The sequence below is a fragment of the Akebia trifoliata genome, chromosome 8, assembly GCF_017979445.1.
Source record: "Akebia trifoliata isolate Shusen 1 chromosome 8, ASM1797944v1, whole genome shotgun sequence".
Lineage (NCBI taxonomy): Eukaryota > Viridiplantae > Streptophyta > Magnoliopsida > Ranunculales > Lardizabalaceae > Akebia > Akebia trifoliata.
The window spans coordinates 49,533,825-49,550,842 of NC_141382.1; the positions used below are offsets into that span (position 1 = coordinate 49,533,825).

General features: G+C 33.8%; 2 protein-coding genes across 3 annotated transcripts; one reads left to right on the forward strand and one right to left on the reverse strand.

Annotated features, from left to right (window-relative positions):
* Window positions 1–4,567: 4,567 nt before the first annotated feature.
* NFU3 (NFU domain protein 3) lies at window positions 4,568–7,764 on the reverse strand. Its single transcript, XM_086449192.1, has 4 exons — window positions 7,483–7,764; window positions 7,256–7,373; window positions 5,382–5,680; window positions 4,568–4,865 (listed from the first exon to the last, which is right to left on the reverse strand). Exons 1-4 carry the CDS (start codon window positions 7,591–7,593, stop codon window positions 4,674–4,676), a joined length of 720 nt encoding a protein of 239 aa, XP_086305318.1. The 5' UTR covers window positions 7,594–7,764; the 3' UTR covers window positions 4,568–4,673.
* A 2,554-nt stretch (window positions 7,765–10,318) lies between these two features.
* Window positions 10,319–16,795, forward strand: LOC147397497 (Tetratricopeptide repeat (TPR)-like superfamily protein). 2 transcript variants are annotated; one of them, XM_086449194.1, is made up of 3 exons: window positions 10,319–10,578; window positions 14,253–15,373; window positions 15,483–15,617. In XM_086449194.1, exons 2-3 carry the CDS (start codon window positions 14,476–14,478, stop codon window positions 15,494–15,496), a joined length of 912 nt encoding a protein of 303 aa, XP_086305320.1. In that variant the 5' UTR covers window positions 10,319–10,578; window positions 14,253–14,475; the 3' UTR covers window positions 15,497–15,617. The 2 variants fall into 2 exon arrangements, with proteins under 2 accessions (XP_086305320.1, XP_086305319.1); XM_086449193.1 differs by having other exon boundaries at window positions 10,323–10,578; window positions 14,253–16,795.
* Window positions 16,796–17,018: the final 223 nt, after the last annotated feature.

The window sequence follows — 17,018 nt, forward strand, 5'->3', positions numbered from 1 at the left end:
AAGATTTTACTTTCTTCAACCTTCAAACCCCAAGAGAAAAATTGAATTTTTAAAAAGTAAAAAGATGATGAGTTTTATTGTGATTTTTCTCCCCTACAATCTATTGTCTAGAGTATGATTATGTTTTCTAATTTTTCAATCTTAAGATTCTATCTTCTTCAACCTTCAAATATGCAAAGTAAGATATGATCACCAAAGAATAAAAAGAAAGGGTTTTTTAGTAGAAAAATAAAAAATTATCTTAAAGTAATTGAAAACAAGGTTAAAGAAGAGGAGGCTGAATAGGTTAAAATAATTTATCCAAGAGACTGAAGATCAATAATTTAAAAAAGAAAAGTGTCTAGAATTTTTTACTAGAAATTAAAGATTACCACTGATATTTAGGAGAAGAATGTCAAGAATTTTTCGTTAAAGATTTAAAAATAAGAGCATTTAGGTCATTGTAAGAAAGTCTTGTAGAAAGGATTTAGGTTAAGGGAGGCATGTCATAAAACACGGGGATATCTCAAATATTTATCAAATCGTGGGGGCATGTCTAAATCACCCTTACGAATTTATGGTAACAACTGACAATAGTACATAAGGTGGATCCTTATGTTTATAAAAGTGAAAAAACATTTAAATAATACTATTTTGTAATAAATATTAGAGAAATTTAGCCGGGAGATCTTACTGTTGCAATTTTATTAAAAAAAAATCTTCATTGGAGTTTTGACAATTCCAAAGGAACCGTACTTTATGATGTTTGTTATCCACCCAACCTTAATTTATCAAGTTTGTTACCCAACAAACCTAGTAGCATTGATCCACGTCATAAAATTCAAATTGATGAGTTTAATTTGTTAGTTAACATACCTTGGAGTGATCCTAACCACATCGAAAAACATAATCTAATGTTAGAAGGTTAAAAATGATTGAATTCTGAAGAAGAAAAAAATCGAAATAAAAAATTAATTTTCACATGTGAATTTTAATTTTAAATTTGGGAGTTTGGTAGCCATTCACTTTCAAAATCCTTGATCTAAGTAAAAAATGATTTTTTTTCGTTCCTTTTGGATCTGAATTTTTCCACAAACTCTAGAAGACTCTAGTATTGGATTTCCAATTAATAATCCACGTAGGTCCAACAACTCTTAGTAAGATTTGAAATCTTACTAGCTTAGTCATGCTAATTCATAAAGTAAGGTTTGTTCAATAACAAACTTGATAAAGTAAGGAAGGTTTTGTAATAAAATTGCTCCCTAATTTAGATAATTCTTAATAAATGGGTAATTCTTACATTTTTCCTTGAATAAATTCAATATTGCTTCATTTTTCCCAATCTTTCTACTATTGCATCAAACTCTTTGTAATGCTGAAACAATTAGAAGACTATTTTCAGAATTGTGATAAAATTAAGGATAATGTTGAAGTAACATTAAAATGTGCATCGATTGTAACACTTGATAAGGCACGCTTGTTTGGTCATATTAGACAACACTAGGCGTTTGCCAATCTCTATCTTCATTTGTTACTTTAAAGAGGATGCTATGTCTTTTACTCATTTACGAGAGGGAACATCAAACTTAAGTCAAAAGAGCTTTAAGTCCGATACTAAAGCCCATGTACATGTACCCACGCCGACGAACTCCTTAAACCTAGACATATAAAGGATGCCCATAACATTTCTAGCGCCCAACCAATTCATTTGAAATTGTATTTAGAACTTGTGCTGCTGTACAGCTTATGTAATTTTTAACACGAAAGCGATTTAAATGTGAACACCCATTAACTCCAAAGCTATGAATTAAATCTAGAAAATCTGTATTAGATTATTGGATCAGGTCAAATTATAGAGAAAAATCCATTCAAAAGTATTGGATTTCGCTTTGCTGCTTTAAAAGAAATAATTTTTTATCCAATTTTGTAATTATCCTTTCCATGCCTGATTCTGAAAATTTCAAAAAGTTAATATCTGTTTTTGTATTTCTCTCATAATTTTTGCTGTCTCAACACATTTCTTCCTATAAAATAAAAACTATATGTGAATGTTATTAGGTCACCAGACTCTAAATTTCTTCCTATAATAGTTCTAAAAAAAAATTGTTGGAATTTTAATTAAAATTATTTATTTATTTTAGATTTTCTTTAAATTAAAATGTCCTTTTGTGGTCCAAATAAAAAATTAGTATTTAATTAAGATATTTTAATTTAAAAAAATTTAAAATAAATAAATAATTTTAATTAAAATTCCAACAATCTCCCACTTGGTCCAGTAAATAATTTTGTTTTGCAGAAAAGACTTGGGGCTTGAAAAGTTTTACTTTAAAATCGAGTGATCACTCTTAGTTTTAGAAAATCATTGACTAAGACAATTAGTTACCACTTTAACTTTCACCCAATTTCAACGATAATGCCAATAGTGGATCATGAGTACTTTGATGGTCCTTGGAGTTGGCACCAAGACAATTCCATGGTCATAAAACTGGATTATCAAATAAATGAGAATTTATCATCTTAGTGATTTTGTAGAGTATCAAGAGATAATTCACACTCCTCATGCAATCACTTGAGTACATTATCTAAATTCATTATGTTTCACATATTGAAGGTGTCACTCTGATATGTTAAAGCAATCGCCATGTGAAAACCATCACCATCCTATCATAATGAAGGTTTTAACAATGCATTGCCCAAGTGCACCCAATCCAAGACAGTCTCAAATAAAACATCAATAAAGACAAAATAAGTCATTTAGGCTACAAAGTCAAACGACTTCAAAATGTCCATGCGACTAACATGCTCCTTGAATACATTAGGTGGAAGTCCTTTAATGAGAGAGTCTACAATCATTTAGTCTGTAAACACATGCAGTACTTCAATAATGCCCTCTCGAACTTTCTTACACACTAGACGATACTTAATGTCTATGTGCTTATTGCTTTTAGTAGTTCGGTCGTTCTTCACAAACTTAGTCACAACTTCATTGTCGCAAGAAACAACCAAAGACTTGTTGATAGAATCCACAATGCCTAATTCCATGATGAAGTTCCTTAACCACATAGCTTGTCGAGTAGCCTCATAGCAACTGATATACTTAGCATACATAGTGAAATCTGCAATAATCGACTGTTTGGAGTTTCTCCAAGAAACTACCCCACAAGCGAGTGTAAAAACATATTCAGAAGTAAACTTCTGAGTGTCAGAACATTCGGCAAAATTTGAGTCTGAATAATCGACTATTTTAAGCTTGCTTGACCTCTTGAAAATCTACATAAAATATTTTGTTCTCTGTAAATACCTTAATACCTTCTTCACTGCTTTCCAATGATCAATCCTAGGATTTTTCTAATATCTACCAAGTATGCCAACAACATATCTGATATCCGGTCGGATGCAAATCATTGCATAAATCAGACTTCCAACAGTTGAAGCATATACCTATGAATCCACCTAGTCTCTCTCGATTTGGTTCTTGGGGCATTGTTTATCACTAAAATTGTCACATTTGACCATTGGGGTCTTACCAGGTGCACAAGATTGCATATGAAATCTCTTAAGAACTTTCTCAATATAAGCATAAGCTTTCTAAGACAAATCCAGTAATCCAGCAAAACGATCTCTATAAATTTTGATCCCTAGGACATACTTGATGTTCTCCATGTCTTTCATGTCAAAACTCAACAATAAAAATTGTTTTGTATCATGAAGTAGGTGAATATCGTTGCTGGTAAGTAGGATATCGTCCACATAAAGAACAAGAATCACAAATCTGCTCTCATTGACCTTAAGGTAAATACATTTATCCACCATATTTTCCTTGAATCCATGCCTGACAACAACTTGATCAAACTTTAGGTATCACTACCTAGAGGCTTGATTCTATCCATATATGGATTTCTTCAAACTGCATGCCATGTGCTCTTGCCTTGGATTGCAAATCCGTCAGGCTGAGCCATATAGTATCATTCTCAAGGTCACCATCAAGGAAGGTTGTCTTCACAATTAAATTCTAATTTTTTAAAGGGATTGAATTGTTATTGACTTAGGACATTGGGAACCAAGTTGAAAATATTTTCTTGCGATCTAAGAAGTTTCCATTGAATGAGATCTTGTGATTTCCTAAATGTATAAGAGTTGTTATCTTCCTAAAGTTTCTTCCAATTTGATGATGGGGTGGAATTGGAAAGAAAAACTCTTTAAAGAAGAAAGTGGTAACCTTCCCCTACTATGTATGATCGTAAGAAAATCCCATCGTTTTGGTCATACAGAAAAAAATGGTAAAGCACCACTGTTTTGACTTAAGGCATATGGTAGTTTGAAGAAGGGAGATCGATCGTTGATTCGATAGAAGAGCAAGGGGTCAGGATTCATTATTTGGATCTATTTTTTGCATCGATTTATAAAATACCAAAGGCTTATTGTTGGATCTCATTCTCGCTGATCTCATTGTTCAAGCTTCATTGAAGGTATGTGACTTGCATCCTTCAAGATTTCGTTAGATCAGAATCAAATTGTTAAGTGCGAGAGATAAGATCATATCCCACAAAAAAAGTCAGATGGATTGATGAATGTTGCAACATATGTATAAAAAGCACAAATTTGATCCTTTAATATAACTCATTATTTCATTTGAGATGAAAAGTTGTATTACCCCCTTTACAGTAAATGAAATTCTCTTTAATGTTACTTCACTAGTCCATCAACTGGACAGCGGCTATAGCGGGTATCTTTTCTCTCAATTTCTGTGTTAAAGCTACGCGAACTGTCATAACCCCTGCTGCAGGCCCACTGAGTCGCACCTTTGTTACATATCCTTCGATCTTAACTAGCTCTAGCAATCCACCGCCTGTGCCTGCAAGGTATGGTCTTATCTCTGCAAGAATCTGAATTACCAAATACATAAGAAAATCTCTTATGCATCACAAACATAACCATTTTTCCAGTAAAAAAACAGAATAAAGTTCAATTGTCTTACCAAATCAGATTCTTAGTGTGCAGTGCAGTACAGTAAAAAAATTGTTGATAGAGTGGTTCAAAAGTTTAAACTTATAACTTCAAATGAATGAATCTCCTCATGAAGAAATGGAGAAAGATGCCAAGAGACATTTATTAATCTATTGTTCTATATTCAAGATTTAAACTTCCTCTCACAAATGAAGGGTAATTGTTCATTGGCACGGTACGGTAACTGAATTAGAATGTTTTATATTATCTTAAGCAGAAAGAAGAAAGGCCTCCAAATCTGAATCTTTTAAAATTTTGATTTTATAAACTTTTCCTCATCATCTATAATTTAGTGAGTAGAGCGACCTGTTAGCAAGAACTATAAATTTGCTCGGTCGAACAAATCTTCGACATAACTAAGTGTTTGGGTAATTAGAAAAAACTTAGCATTTTACCTTTTCGACATTTTCCTCATTGAGCTCAAGACCAGTCTCAGTGTCTAAGATCTGCTCCACTTCCTGGATTTCTGGAATCTTATCCCTGAGCCGAGTTTCGATCCCCATCTTCAATGTCATGGTTGAGCTTGGACATGATCCACATGCACCTTGTAGCTTCAATACCACAACAAGGCCATCAATCTCGTGCAAAGCTACATTCCCTCCATCAGCCATCAGGCCCGGCCGCACTTCATCCAAAACTTTCTCAACATTTTCCTCGGTTAGTGGAAGAACACAGCTTGGAGCAACGACAACTCCTAGAGTATAAAAACCAAACCAAAATCAAAACTAGACCACAAAAAATCTCTCTATGCTGATTAAAACATATTCTCTAGTTAAGAAAAAAGTATCATCAAAGTTTTATTTCCAAAGATTGAGGGTCAGCAGAATGAATCTTGTTCCTTCATTCAATTCTGTCTAAAGCCATATCTTTTCTTATTGCAATAGTGTTCAAATGCCCTCTCATAAACTACATGAAATGTATGATCAGGATTCATGTTTGGAATTGAGGAATTTTTAAAGTGACTACCAAATTGAAGTGTTTAGGAAAAAAAACAGATTAAAAAAAGAAAAGAAACAAATATAACTAAGATTTTGTTTGATTTCGGGCAATTTGTTTTCAAGGAAATATAAATTATTTGGGAAAATGGTTCTGGGAAATGAATTTTTCCATTTGATTGTACCTAGGAGAACATCAAGAAGAGAGTTGGCTTTTAGTTTTGAGTGTGGGGGGTTAATCACGAGAGAATAGCATTAGGAGGTGGGAAAATCATTTTACCTCCCAGGGTGGAAAATTGTTTGCAGTGGGAAATTGAATTCCAAGGAAAATATGTAATCATGTTCCTGAAAATCGCAATTTCAGGATGATTTTTTTGCCACCCCATTTTCCATGAACAATCATCAAAATCCTAAGGTTTAAACTGATGGAGGCTGGCATTACCATTTATAACAGCATTATACAATGGTTTAAATTAATAGAACCCACAATCCATGCTATAAAATGGTGAAAAACGAAATGCTATTAAAAGATGTCATAAGTTTAAAATGGCTAATTTTTTGGAGAAAAAAAAAAGGTTTGTTAAAATAATTCAATTGAAAACACACACATTATATATCCATTTCTTCAAAAAAGGGGATGGAAGATATAAATGGTAAAATGGTCATTGAATTTTTTATCAAACGGCATCTTCTTCTGAAGGTCTGAACCTATGTTACCCAATTCGTTTCTACTAGCCCGAACCACGAATCGGTACAAAGCAAACCAGTTCGCGGTACAGTTCGTACTGGGCTCGTAAAATCAAGCGAACCATGAACCCACCGAATTTTGGTCAGTTTCGGCTAACCAAATATTTTTTTAATTGATTTTTAATTTTTTTTTCATTGTTCATATTTAAAAGTTAGATTATTTTACTAATTTATTTCTATTTAACTTAGAATCTTTTTTAATATTATAATTGTAATTATAATTTGTATCCTTGAATTATATATATGCACAAACGAACCAAGCTACGAACCAGATTCATTTTATATTGGCAATACATGAACTCCGAACCCGAATTCGAACTGACGAACCAGATAACATAGGTCCTAACTATATATTCTCAGCATAACATTGGGGAATCTCATTGGAACTACTCAAACAAATTATGTAACGGATAACATAACAGGTAAAGGGGCATTGTATTTATAAAGACCATAATAACAGTGTTATATGCATTTTTTAAGAACATGGATATAACATTAATCTCTAAACTTCATAATAGAATTGTTCTGAGAGTTCAAACCATCTAAGTTTATCCAACATTTCAAAAGAGAATTTCTAAATCACTTACCTGCTCGAGTTCTCCTTCGGCGATTTCGAGTGACCCAAAGGAAGTGTCTGATATCAGATTGACCTCTGAGGAAAGAATTCTGTTTCGATGATATTGAATTGTATCCTGAAATGGGATTCTAGATAAGAAGATAAAATTTCTTTTAAATCTTTGTAAAAGAAATATACAAAATTATAGAGAAAATAGAAAAAGGGGTTGTGAACAAAGTATGATTTATAGTTTTATACCTTGAAGAGAGATAAATGGGAAGTAGAGGAGATTGGTTCAGATGAAGTGTTCATTGGGTTGAACCATGAAGTTGCTTTGAGACCTTGTATTTGGTTTGAAAACACACCCATCTTTGTTGTTTATTAGTCAAAGAAAAATACCCATTGAAGAAAGGTGTGTTCGCTGTGTAAGCTTGCAACTCCAGAGTTTAGTGAAATTGGTTTCAAATCTATCTTCTTCTTTTTTTTAACTTCTTTGCAACTTCAATGGAGGGAATTTTAATAGAATGGATTTGATTGGGTGCTGAGATGGTCACAAAATTGTGGATAGAATCGAAACCTTTAAGCTGTGTGAAACACAGAATGCCACGTCAGACTAATAGGTGGGAAACACATAGCAAACCGATGGAGAAATGGATAGACCCGAAGTTTAACGGGTTTGGATCTTGTTTTCTATAGGTATTTTACATGTTTCAAGGGATAATGTGAATATCTTTTTTTTTTTTTTTTTTAAAGCGCAATTAAAAGGTACCCTTTGAGTTTTGGTAAATATTTGAGATGCACCTATTTTCAAACTGATGACATACCCCTTGTTTTCCAGAAAATAAAAAATAATAAAAAAAGCACTTGTCTGCGATATGATTATTTCCATTATTTTCATCTAATAAAATCAATGAAAAATCATCTAATGATTTGTGAGATGGTCAAGACCATGTCTCAGGAAGTGAAGGTCACTCCTTAGGAGTCGCCCTCAAGGATTTATCCCGTAAATTACTTAGAGCATGTGTGGGGAAGGTGTTACATGTGCCCCAAGGATTAATCGGGAACTCTAAGAGGCCTAGCTACCTTGTTCAAAAGAGGAAATAAAAGAAAATAATCTTTCTTTTTTACTTTATACGACAATCGAATTTGGGATGAGCATTTACTTAATTTATAATTTTATTTGAATGATAATAATATTCTTGGGGAAAAAAATCAATAGGGGTCTAATAAATCATTCAAAGGTTGAAGATGTGGAGGAAGATGGAATTTCAAGAAAATGGGATTTATATGATTTGGCATGAAAAATGGATAAATATTTTTTTTTCTATAAAATAGGATTTTTAGGTGTATGATTGCACATTTTACTTAGAATTCATTTTCACACACGGAATGATTTTTCATCTTGGGAAGAAGAATAATTTCCTATCCCACGAAAATGATTTACCCCACCTCATAATGTTCTCTTAGGATTATCAGTATCCCTAAAACTAAAAATCAACTCTCCTTTTCACATTTTCCTAATTGCAATAGAACTGGTGAGTTTAGCCCCACATTGCACACACGTTGCCTTGTGTTCCTTCTTATGAGTTCCTGGTTCTCTTCACTTATTGTCAATTGATTTTGAGTTGGACTCCTAAATTTATCATGGTATTAAAGTAGGTCTTTCTCTCCTCAACGTCAATCAATTCATATCTCCACTTACTTTGACCCAATCCTGCCCATACATGTTGGGCGTGTTGAGTTTAGTCCTACATCAAACATTCATTCCCTTGTTTTGAGCCTCTCCACCATTGCTAATTGGGTTTGAGTTGAGAGGTCCAAATTTATCAAGATATCAAATAAGACCTTTCTCTCCTCCACGTCACCCAGTTCATCTCTCCATGTGAGGATGAGGGTATTTTCGTTATTTACATTAGTCTCTACTAGCTACGATGGTCAAGGAGGGAATGTGTTATGTATGAAAATGCAGGGGTATATGAAATATTCACCAAAACTAAGAGGGGTTTATCTAAATTACTCAAAAAGTATCAACGCTTCTGTGTTCTATCTCCATGTGTGCGACTGTTCTACAAGTAAACTAACTCCTAAAAAACCTTAAGCTCTAAATCCGTTTATTGCACCAAATTGCTCTCTGAACTGCTGGATTCGACCACATCCATGTTGTATCATAGCTTTATAGGTGGCGATTCATGTAAAAATTTATTGACTTCTGGTTTTTCGAACTTTCATCTACATTTTAATCTTCATGTGGTGGTCTAGTGTTCATGAATCGTAAGCTTTCATTAATTTTTTAATTAAAATTTCATTTGATTAACTAAAAGTTTACAACTATAGGGTTTCGAAAAATGCCATCTTTACAAATATTTGGGAATCGATGTAATTGAGGAGACTGTGAGTTAGGTTTGTGGTTCTTAAAGTTATGTTCTTTTACTTAAATTTTACTTTAATCGATTGAGCAAGTTAAAGTTCAATTTGATACTTGTCGTGTTGATTTGAATTTGAGCCAATTTAAAATGGGTCAAGCTAAACCAGGAACAGGTAGTGGTTCAGACGAGTTTGCAACTTTGTGCAGTTGTTCTTCAACTATTTGATTGGGTTGAGTGATCTATAATCAAATACTTGTTGTCTATGTGAGCCAGACATGGTTGCATGTAGTGGGTATTCGTCAAATTTCCAGTTCGTCGATCCTATACCCTAGTGTATTTGAGATAGAGTTAGGAAACATGTTTATCTAATTTTGTTAATGTTCTATATGCCTTTTATTTTTCTCATGTTTGGTAACACTTCTAAAGTCTAGGGCCTGTTTGGACTGACTTTTGTAAATGCTTCTGGCTCTGACAGGGAGTCAGAAGCACTTACTCTATCGTTTGGATATTCAATGCTTTAGGAAAACATTTTTTTTAAAAGAGTTAAAATAATATTTTTGTGAGAAGTATCGGAATTGGTGCTTCTCAATTTCGTTTTTGCGGAGAGTCATTTTTCCGTCAAATTTTTGTGTGCAGTTCCAATATTACCCTCACCACTAAATACTCTCTATTTTGTTTTTTAACCCCAACCACACGAAACATAAATATTAGCCTCACCCTCTCTCGTTTGGAAGTTGGAACCTCAAATGAACCTCGACAGAGCACTGGTTTTGAACCTCCATAGAACGACAGAACTCTGGTTTGGAATCTCGACAGAACGACAGAACTCTGGTTTTGAACCTCAAGAGAACCCTCTCTCGTTTGGAACCTCGACAGAACCCTCGAACCTTCCGACAGTATCTTCTCCCTCGGGTGATTGCGACGGCGAGTTCTCCCTAAATTTCTGATCTTTGAAACCCTCAACGGAACCCTCGACAGAACCCTCAAGGTATTTTTGGTGTTGTTTCAGATTTATCAAACCAAATCTGTTTTGTAAAAAGTTGAAAGATCTTGAATTCTATCTGTTCTTCAATGAATTGAGTCCAATTTTGTATCTATCGATTGGGTATTTATTCTATAACTGATTCTCAAACCATTGTTGAACAGTTTTAAGGATTTGTGTTTTTTAGGTTTTGGTTTGCGGTTTAGCTTGGAATCAGATTCATTGATCTGGTTTCTTTGATTTTCAATCCCTTTTTGTTGATGAAAATCTCCCTATTTCTTTGTTTTGTTTTCTTGTTAAGTGTTTTTTTTTTTTTTTTTCAAAAATGTTTTGAGGTGAAGTGGGTTCCTGCTTTGTAGTTCATTACTTGCATGTTTGAGCTGGTATGTTGTGTAACTAATTAGAGTGGTTGAATATTGCTTGCTCATGGATGAGATTGAATTTACTTATTTAATTTTTAGTTGAGTTGAGTCAATCTGAAGCCTCCTTTGGGAATTTCAGCAAGGGTTTTGGTCTTAAAGCTGAAATGCGAACATCTAATTTGAGTGATTTGAATCTTGGCTATTCAACATTTTGTAGATGAGATACCCACTTTTAGCTCTGAATGATACCCACATTATGCTTTGTAATTTGCCCGAGCGAATACATTTTTATTTTCGTGAGACACATACCATGCATTTCTAGCACTGTTTGTGTTTGCATGTTATACATTGTACACAAGAAAGTAACTGAATCTCGTGAACATTCATTTTAGCAGTAGAATCATGTTCTTCGTATTCAATATTGTACAGATATGGAACTGTTTAAGTAAGCCCGAGAAGGTTCAAAAGTACATATGCCACGGTAACATTAAATCAAGGATAAAACACTATAAACTCAAAAATGAAACAAAACTAAGAGACTCTGAAAGGGTTATCATCCACAGAACCTTGAGACAACTGTTCCTAAGACTATTAGGTGAACATGTTGAGCCCACCATATGTAATGTAGTCATTCAGTCCATAATGAAATTCTGATTCTTTAACACTGAGCACTGCCTTGAATGATCAACATTGTGCCTGGATAATCCCATTAACTCAAGCTATGAGGTTGCCCATATAACAATTTCTAAAAGGAAGCAGAAAGATAAATCAGTGTTAAGTTGAGTGGCTTAACAGGACAATGCTTTGTGTCACAACCATTAAGGTTGTTTCTCAGCTAAAATCATAGTGAAGTTGAGATTCATGAAAATTTTGGTCAGGGAAAAATTCAGAAAAACAGGGGAAAAGTCAGCAAAAATTCAGGAAAAAAATAAAAAAAATCTACATAATTAATTATGGAAAATATAAAAATATATAAAACGATGGATTCTATTGGCACACCAACTTTTGTTAACGCCACCCCAATTCATATGTAAATCACTAAAGAATTAGAACACACATTGGGGTGGCATTAGCAAAAGTTGGGGTGGCAATAGAAGCTCTCATATATAACACGTATTAAACAAAATTTCATAATTCATATCATAAAAATGTATTTTCCATATTAAACAAAATTTCATACAAAACGTAATATACAAATGCAATCTCAAAACATCGCAAGTAAGTTGAGACTAAATCACAGATTCTTTGAATTGCAACTTTTTTTAAAAATTGACAATATTTAACACTATGGATAAAATAAAATAAAATGATAAATAGGAAGTTTCATTTTCTATTTGTATCCATTGAGAGAAAGGATTTCTCCTTGATCTTTATTTGAGATATAGACAGTTTCGATTTCCCACAAAGATAGAATTGAATGGAGAGTAAGGATTCATGTTGCCAGCTACAAATAGTTGGGTAGGGCGTTGTAAATGAAGACAACGGCCTAGAGGAAAATAGTTGGTTACAATTCATCAATTATGTAGTTGAACTTACAAAGTGAACTAGACTCTGTGACAAGCCCAAAAACTTCTAAATCACAGGCAGTTTACAGATATCCAAAGGGCTTCTTAGATGTAGATCAGGGACATAAACAATTATCTTCTTTAAATATGACATAATTGTGACCTAAAATGCATGTGTTGTTGAGTGTCAACATATTCACCAAGTTAAAGTTGGAGAATAAATCGAGGTATGAGTGTCGACTTTGTTCTAACAATATGAAGAGATGAATTATATGGTGTTTTATATCTACTTTTTTTGTTAGCATGTTTGGTATGACTATTACATATGGTTTTATGTATGATGATATAGGTTTTATTATATGATAGCTATCATGTTTTTATACAGGTTTTATTTTTCATATGTCCAATATTTTGGGGAGGTTCTGTCGAATTTTTTTAAAATAAGAATAAGTATATTTTGAATTTAAAATGATGTTATAATATTTTAATTTAATAAAAATAGTAATTGTTACTTTTTTTGAGCATTAGTTGTTGAGTTATAATGTTAAAAACGGTAATTATTACATATAAGGGAATTCTGGTCATTTTAACATAATCCAGAATAGTTTCCAAACACAAAACTCTATGAGAAGTACTTCTCAGATCCTGCATCCAAATGTACAACACATATCCAGCTACTTCAGACAGTACTTCAAAAACTACTTCCAGGAGTACTTATGTTTTAAGTACTTCCGACTCTTGTATTCACACGGGCCCTAGTCTTTGTTTTCTGAAATCTGGTTTTGGAAAAGTTGTTTGTTTGTCATTTTTAAAAGTTTCTGGTTACAAACAGAATTTTAAAACATAATGGTCATTTTGACAATATTACCCTTTTGTAATTGTAATAAATTGTTAATCGAGAAACATGACATGTTTTTTATTGAAACACCCAAATCAGCAAAACCTAAACCCCATACACTCAAAAAATCCTAGAGATTTTTAAATTACAAGCATATAATCGAAATTACATATATGAAACATATGATGTTAGAAAAAAAAGAGATGTCCATTAATGATAGATTAAAGATAGAGAGAGATCTAGCTATGTTAATTTCGAAGTGAAAAATATAGGGTTTTCGAACACGAAACGAGATGAAGGGGAGAGACCTTGATAGCACTGTTGTAGAGGAAGGAGAGGTAGAAAAATTCAAAATAAGGGTTTTAGGATTTGTATAAAGAAAGGATAAGTGATAGAAATCAGTGTGTTGAGGAGGGTATTTTAGGAATAAAAAACAAATTCAGAATTCAGAAGTTTCATCCAGAAGTCCCCCCATCGTTGAGCCAAAACTTCTGAATTTTGGTTTTTAATTCTGAAATCTAAATCGAAACAAATGGCAATAGAGCTTCTAAAGCCTGAATTTTAAAGGTGGACCACCTCCATTAAGACTTCAGAAGTTTTATCAAACACACACTCAATTTCTATGTATTTTTTATGCTTTTAAATATATTTTTTTTAATATGAGAATTCAAGTACAATTGAACCATATGAGACATGGATCCCATTCCCACATACCCATTTCATGTCATGTTTTACATGGTAACATAACTTGTGATCTGCAACCAAACCCCATCTTGGTTGAAATTGATCAACCAAATTTGACACTTTTTAGGCCTCCTATTATTGTATCTTATAATTTGCCTTTTTTCCAAATATTTGAGTTCAGATTATTAAGAATTATAGTAGTAGATTAGTAATGATGTCTCTTACTTTCGTTCGAATGATAATTTTTGTTTCTTTAATACATTTTGTTTACATAATCATAATTTTTTGTAGATTGGTTTCTCTCAGTGCAAAGTTGTTGGGAATGGATGGTATAAGAAAAATAACAATAAGGTAAGTTCAGATACTTTCAGTTGAGTTGTAAGCTGGTCAACATGTAATTTTAGTTTCATTCTTTAATTTATGAACCAAATAACCCTTCTCCAAATTCTCTCAATTTTCAAGTTCTGTCTGCTAAGATTAAAAAATCAGAAACACAAAGTCTCCATTCAACACAATGATCCTTGTAAGGAAGCCTAAGAGACCCAATCAACTCACACAAACCCCTCAAAATCTCATATTGGCTCTCTCTATTTCTTCCAACTCAACCAACCTATATCCTGAAATCGAAATCAATGTCGACATAATCACCAAACTCATCAATGACCATCAGTTCCCTCTTCACCCTATTCGCCCCACCCTCATCCATCATATCCCACCATCTCTCCTCTCAACCCCTTTAGTCGAAAATGTCCTGGGTCGCCTTTTTTCTGGCCACTCCAACGGTCTCAAAGCCTTCGAATTCTTCAAGTTCTCCCTTCACCAGTCTCATGTCTTTCGTCCCAGCTCCGATGCCTTCGAAAAGACTCTTCACATTCTTTCTCGAATGCGAAATTTTGTCAAAGCATGGGAATTGATGAAAGAAATTCAGCAATCAGACCCTTCATTGTTAACGTTGAAGTCCATGAGCATTGTTATATCGAAAATTGCAAAGTTCCAATCCTTCGAAGATACCCTTGAAGCATTTGATAGGATGGAGAAGGAGATATTTGTTGGACGAGCATTTGGGGTCGATGACTTTAATGTACTCCTTCGAGCATTTTGTACGCAAAGACAGATGAAAGAAGCCCGTGCAGTATTCAGAAAGATTTATCCGAGGTTTTCTCCCAATACCCAGACCTTGAATATCTTGCTTTTGGGGTTCAAGGAATCAGGCGATATCACTTCAGTAGAATTGTTTTATCATGAGATGGTTCTAAGAGGGTTTAAGCCCAATGCGATAACTTACAATATCAGGATTGATGCTTACATTAAGAAGGGTTGCTTTGATGATGGATTAAGGCTTTTCGAGGAGATGGAGAGGTCAAATTGCATGCCAACATTAGAGACAATTACTACTTTAATTCATGGTGCAGGTATTGCTCGAAATATATCTAGGGCTCAACAATTGTTTAATGAAATTTCATTGAGAAAATTATATCCTGATATTGGGGCATATAATGCATTTATTGGTTCACATATCAGAACAAGAGACATGAAGTCTGCAATGAAGTTGATGGACGAAATGGAAGAGAAAGGTATTGGACATGACAATGTAACTTACCACACAATATTTTCAGGATTGAAGAGATTGGATGATATCGAGGGCTTTTGTTCACTATATCAGAGGATGGTTGAGAGAAATTTTGTGCCCAAGTCGGGAACAGTGGTGCTGTTGATGAAATTCTTTTGTGAGAATCGACGATCTAATTTGGGGTTGGATCTTTGGGGATACCTTGTTGAGAGAGGGTGTTGTCCTCATGGGCATGCCATGGATTTATTGGTGACAGGATTGTGCTGTGTAGGGAAAGTCGATGCAGCTTATGAGTGTTCTAAACAAGTGGTCGAGAGAGGGAGGCATATGAGTGAAAGAGGGTTTCAGGTGTTAAAGAATTTTTTGGTGCAAGCAGGGGAGACAGACAAGTTGAGGAGGCTCAATGACATGATTTCCAGATTACAAACTGTTTTTCCTCCGTCAAGAAAACATAATCTCAATCATCCTACTTCAACTCGTGTAAATTAGTATGGGAAATGTTCAGCACCCTAAGTTTTACCACACACTTTAACAAACGTTTTTTGTCCTACATGGGTTAAAAGTTTTGGAATGGGCTGATTTTTGATGAGGATGATCTCTATGATTAGAAGATCATCCTCCCCAAAAATCAGCCCATTCCGAAATGTTTAGCCCCATGTTTACAAGTTGAAAAATCGTGGACCGTCCATTTTTTGTAAATCATTTTTGATGGGATTAGAAGTTTTGGAATGAGCTGATTTTTGGTGAGGATGATCTCCTCACCATAGAGATCTTCCTCACCAAAAATCAGCCCATTCCGAAACTTCTAACCCATGTAGGACAAAACGCGTTTGTTAAAGTGTGTGGTAAAACTTAAGGTGCCGAACGGGACCCAATTAGTATTGTCAAATTCATTAAATTTGTCTCTGTCCAATCAATTTTTTCATATTAAATTAAATTTACGTGTGAATATTATTACTTCGCGGCACCATGGTCAAGCAACTGCAAACTAGCATAAGTTGAATTTATTATCATCTGCACAGAAACTTAACCCATTTGTGGAGCTTAGATATTTATCCTTAGGGACCTCGCTATTTTACAGATAGGCAATGCAATCACCAACTCTTGCTCTAACAAAAACTTTTCAAGATTGAAATTTGTACTCTCTGCGTTACGCTAGATGACATTTCTACTTTAGTCTCACCTTAATTAATACCCATCGGTCTGACCAAGACAAGTTCTACACCTCTTGTGCCCGCAATTTATTATGTGTTGCTCATGTTTTCTTTAATGCTCATTTTGATAATGAACGGGTTCTGCTTTATTTGCTTTTCCAATAAACCGTTAGCTTAATTAAAGTCTCTTCAATCAGATGTAATACATACAATTTGCATCAAAAAACATTTAGATAGTAAAAATATTTGTATACTACACTTTCATTTAATATTGAGACGATATTGTGTTTATATATAATGAGATATGAACCGATCTAAGTAATTGGGGGTCTT

Excerpts from the sequence above, each read along its gene's own strand:
- LOC147397497 (XM_086449193.1), top strand. The coding sequence starts at position 14,476 with ATGATCCTTGTAAGGAAGCCTAAGAGACCCAATCAACTCACACAAACC.
- NFU3 (XM_086449192.1), bottom strand. The coding sequence starts at position 7,593 with ATGGGTGTGTTTTCAAACCAAATACAAGGTCTCAAAGCAACTTCATGG. Across the intron at positions 7,374-7,482 it reads CCCATTTATCTCTCTTCAAG|AATCCCATTTCAGGATACAA; the intron begins GTATAAAACTAT and ends CTTCTTATCTAG. Across the intron at positions 5,681-7,255 it reads CCGAAGGAGAACTCGAGCAG|GAGTTGTCGTTGCTCCAAGC; the intron begins GTAAGTGATTTA and ends TTTATACTCTAG.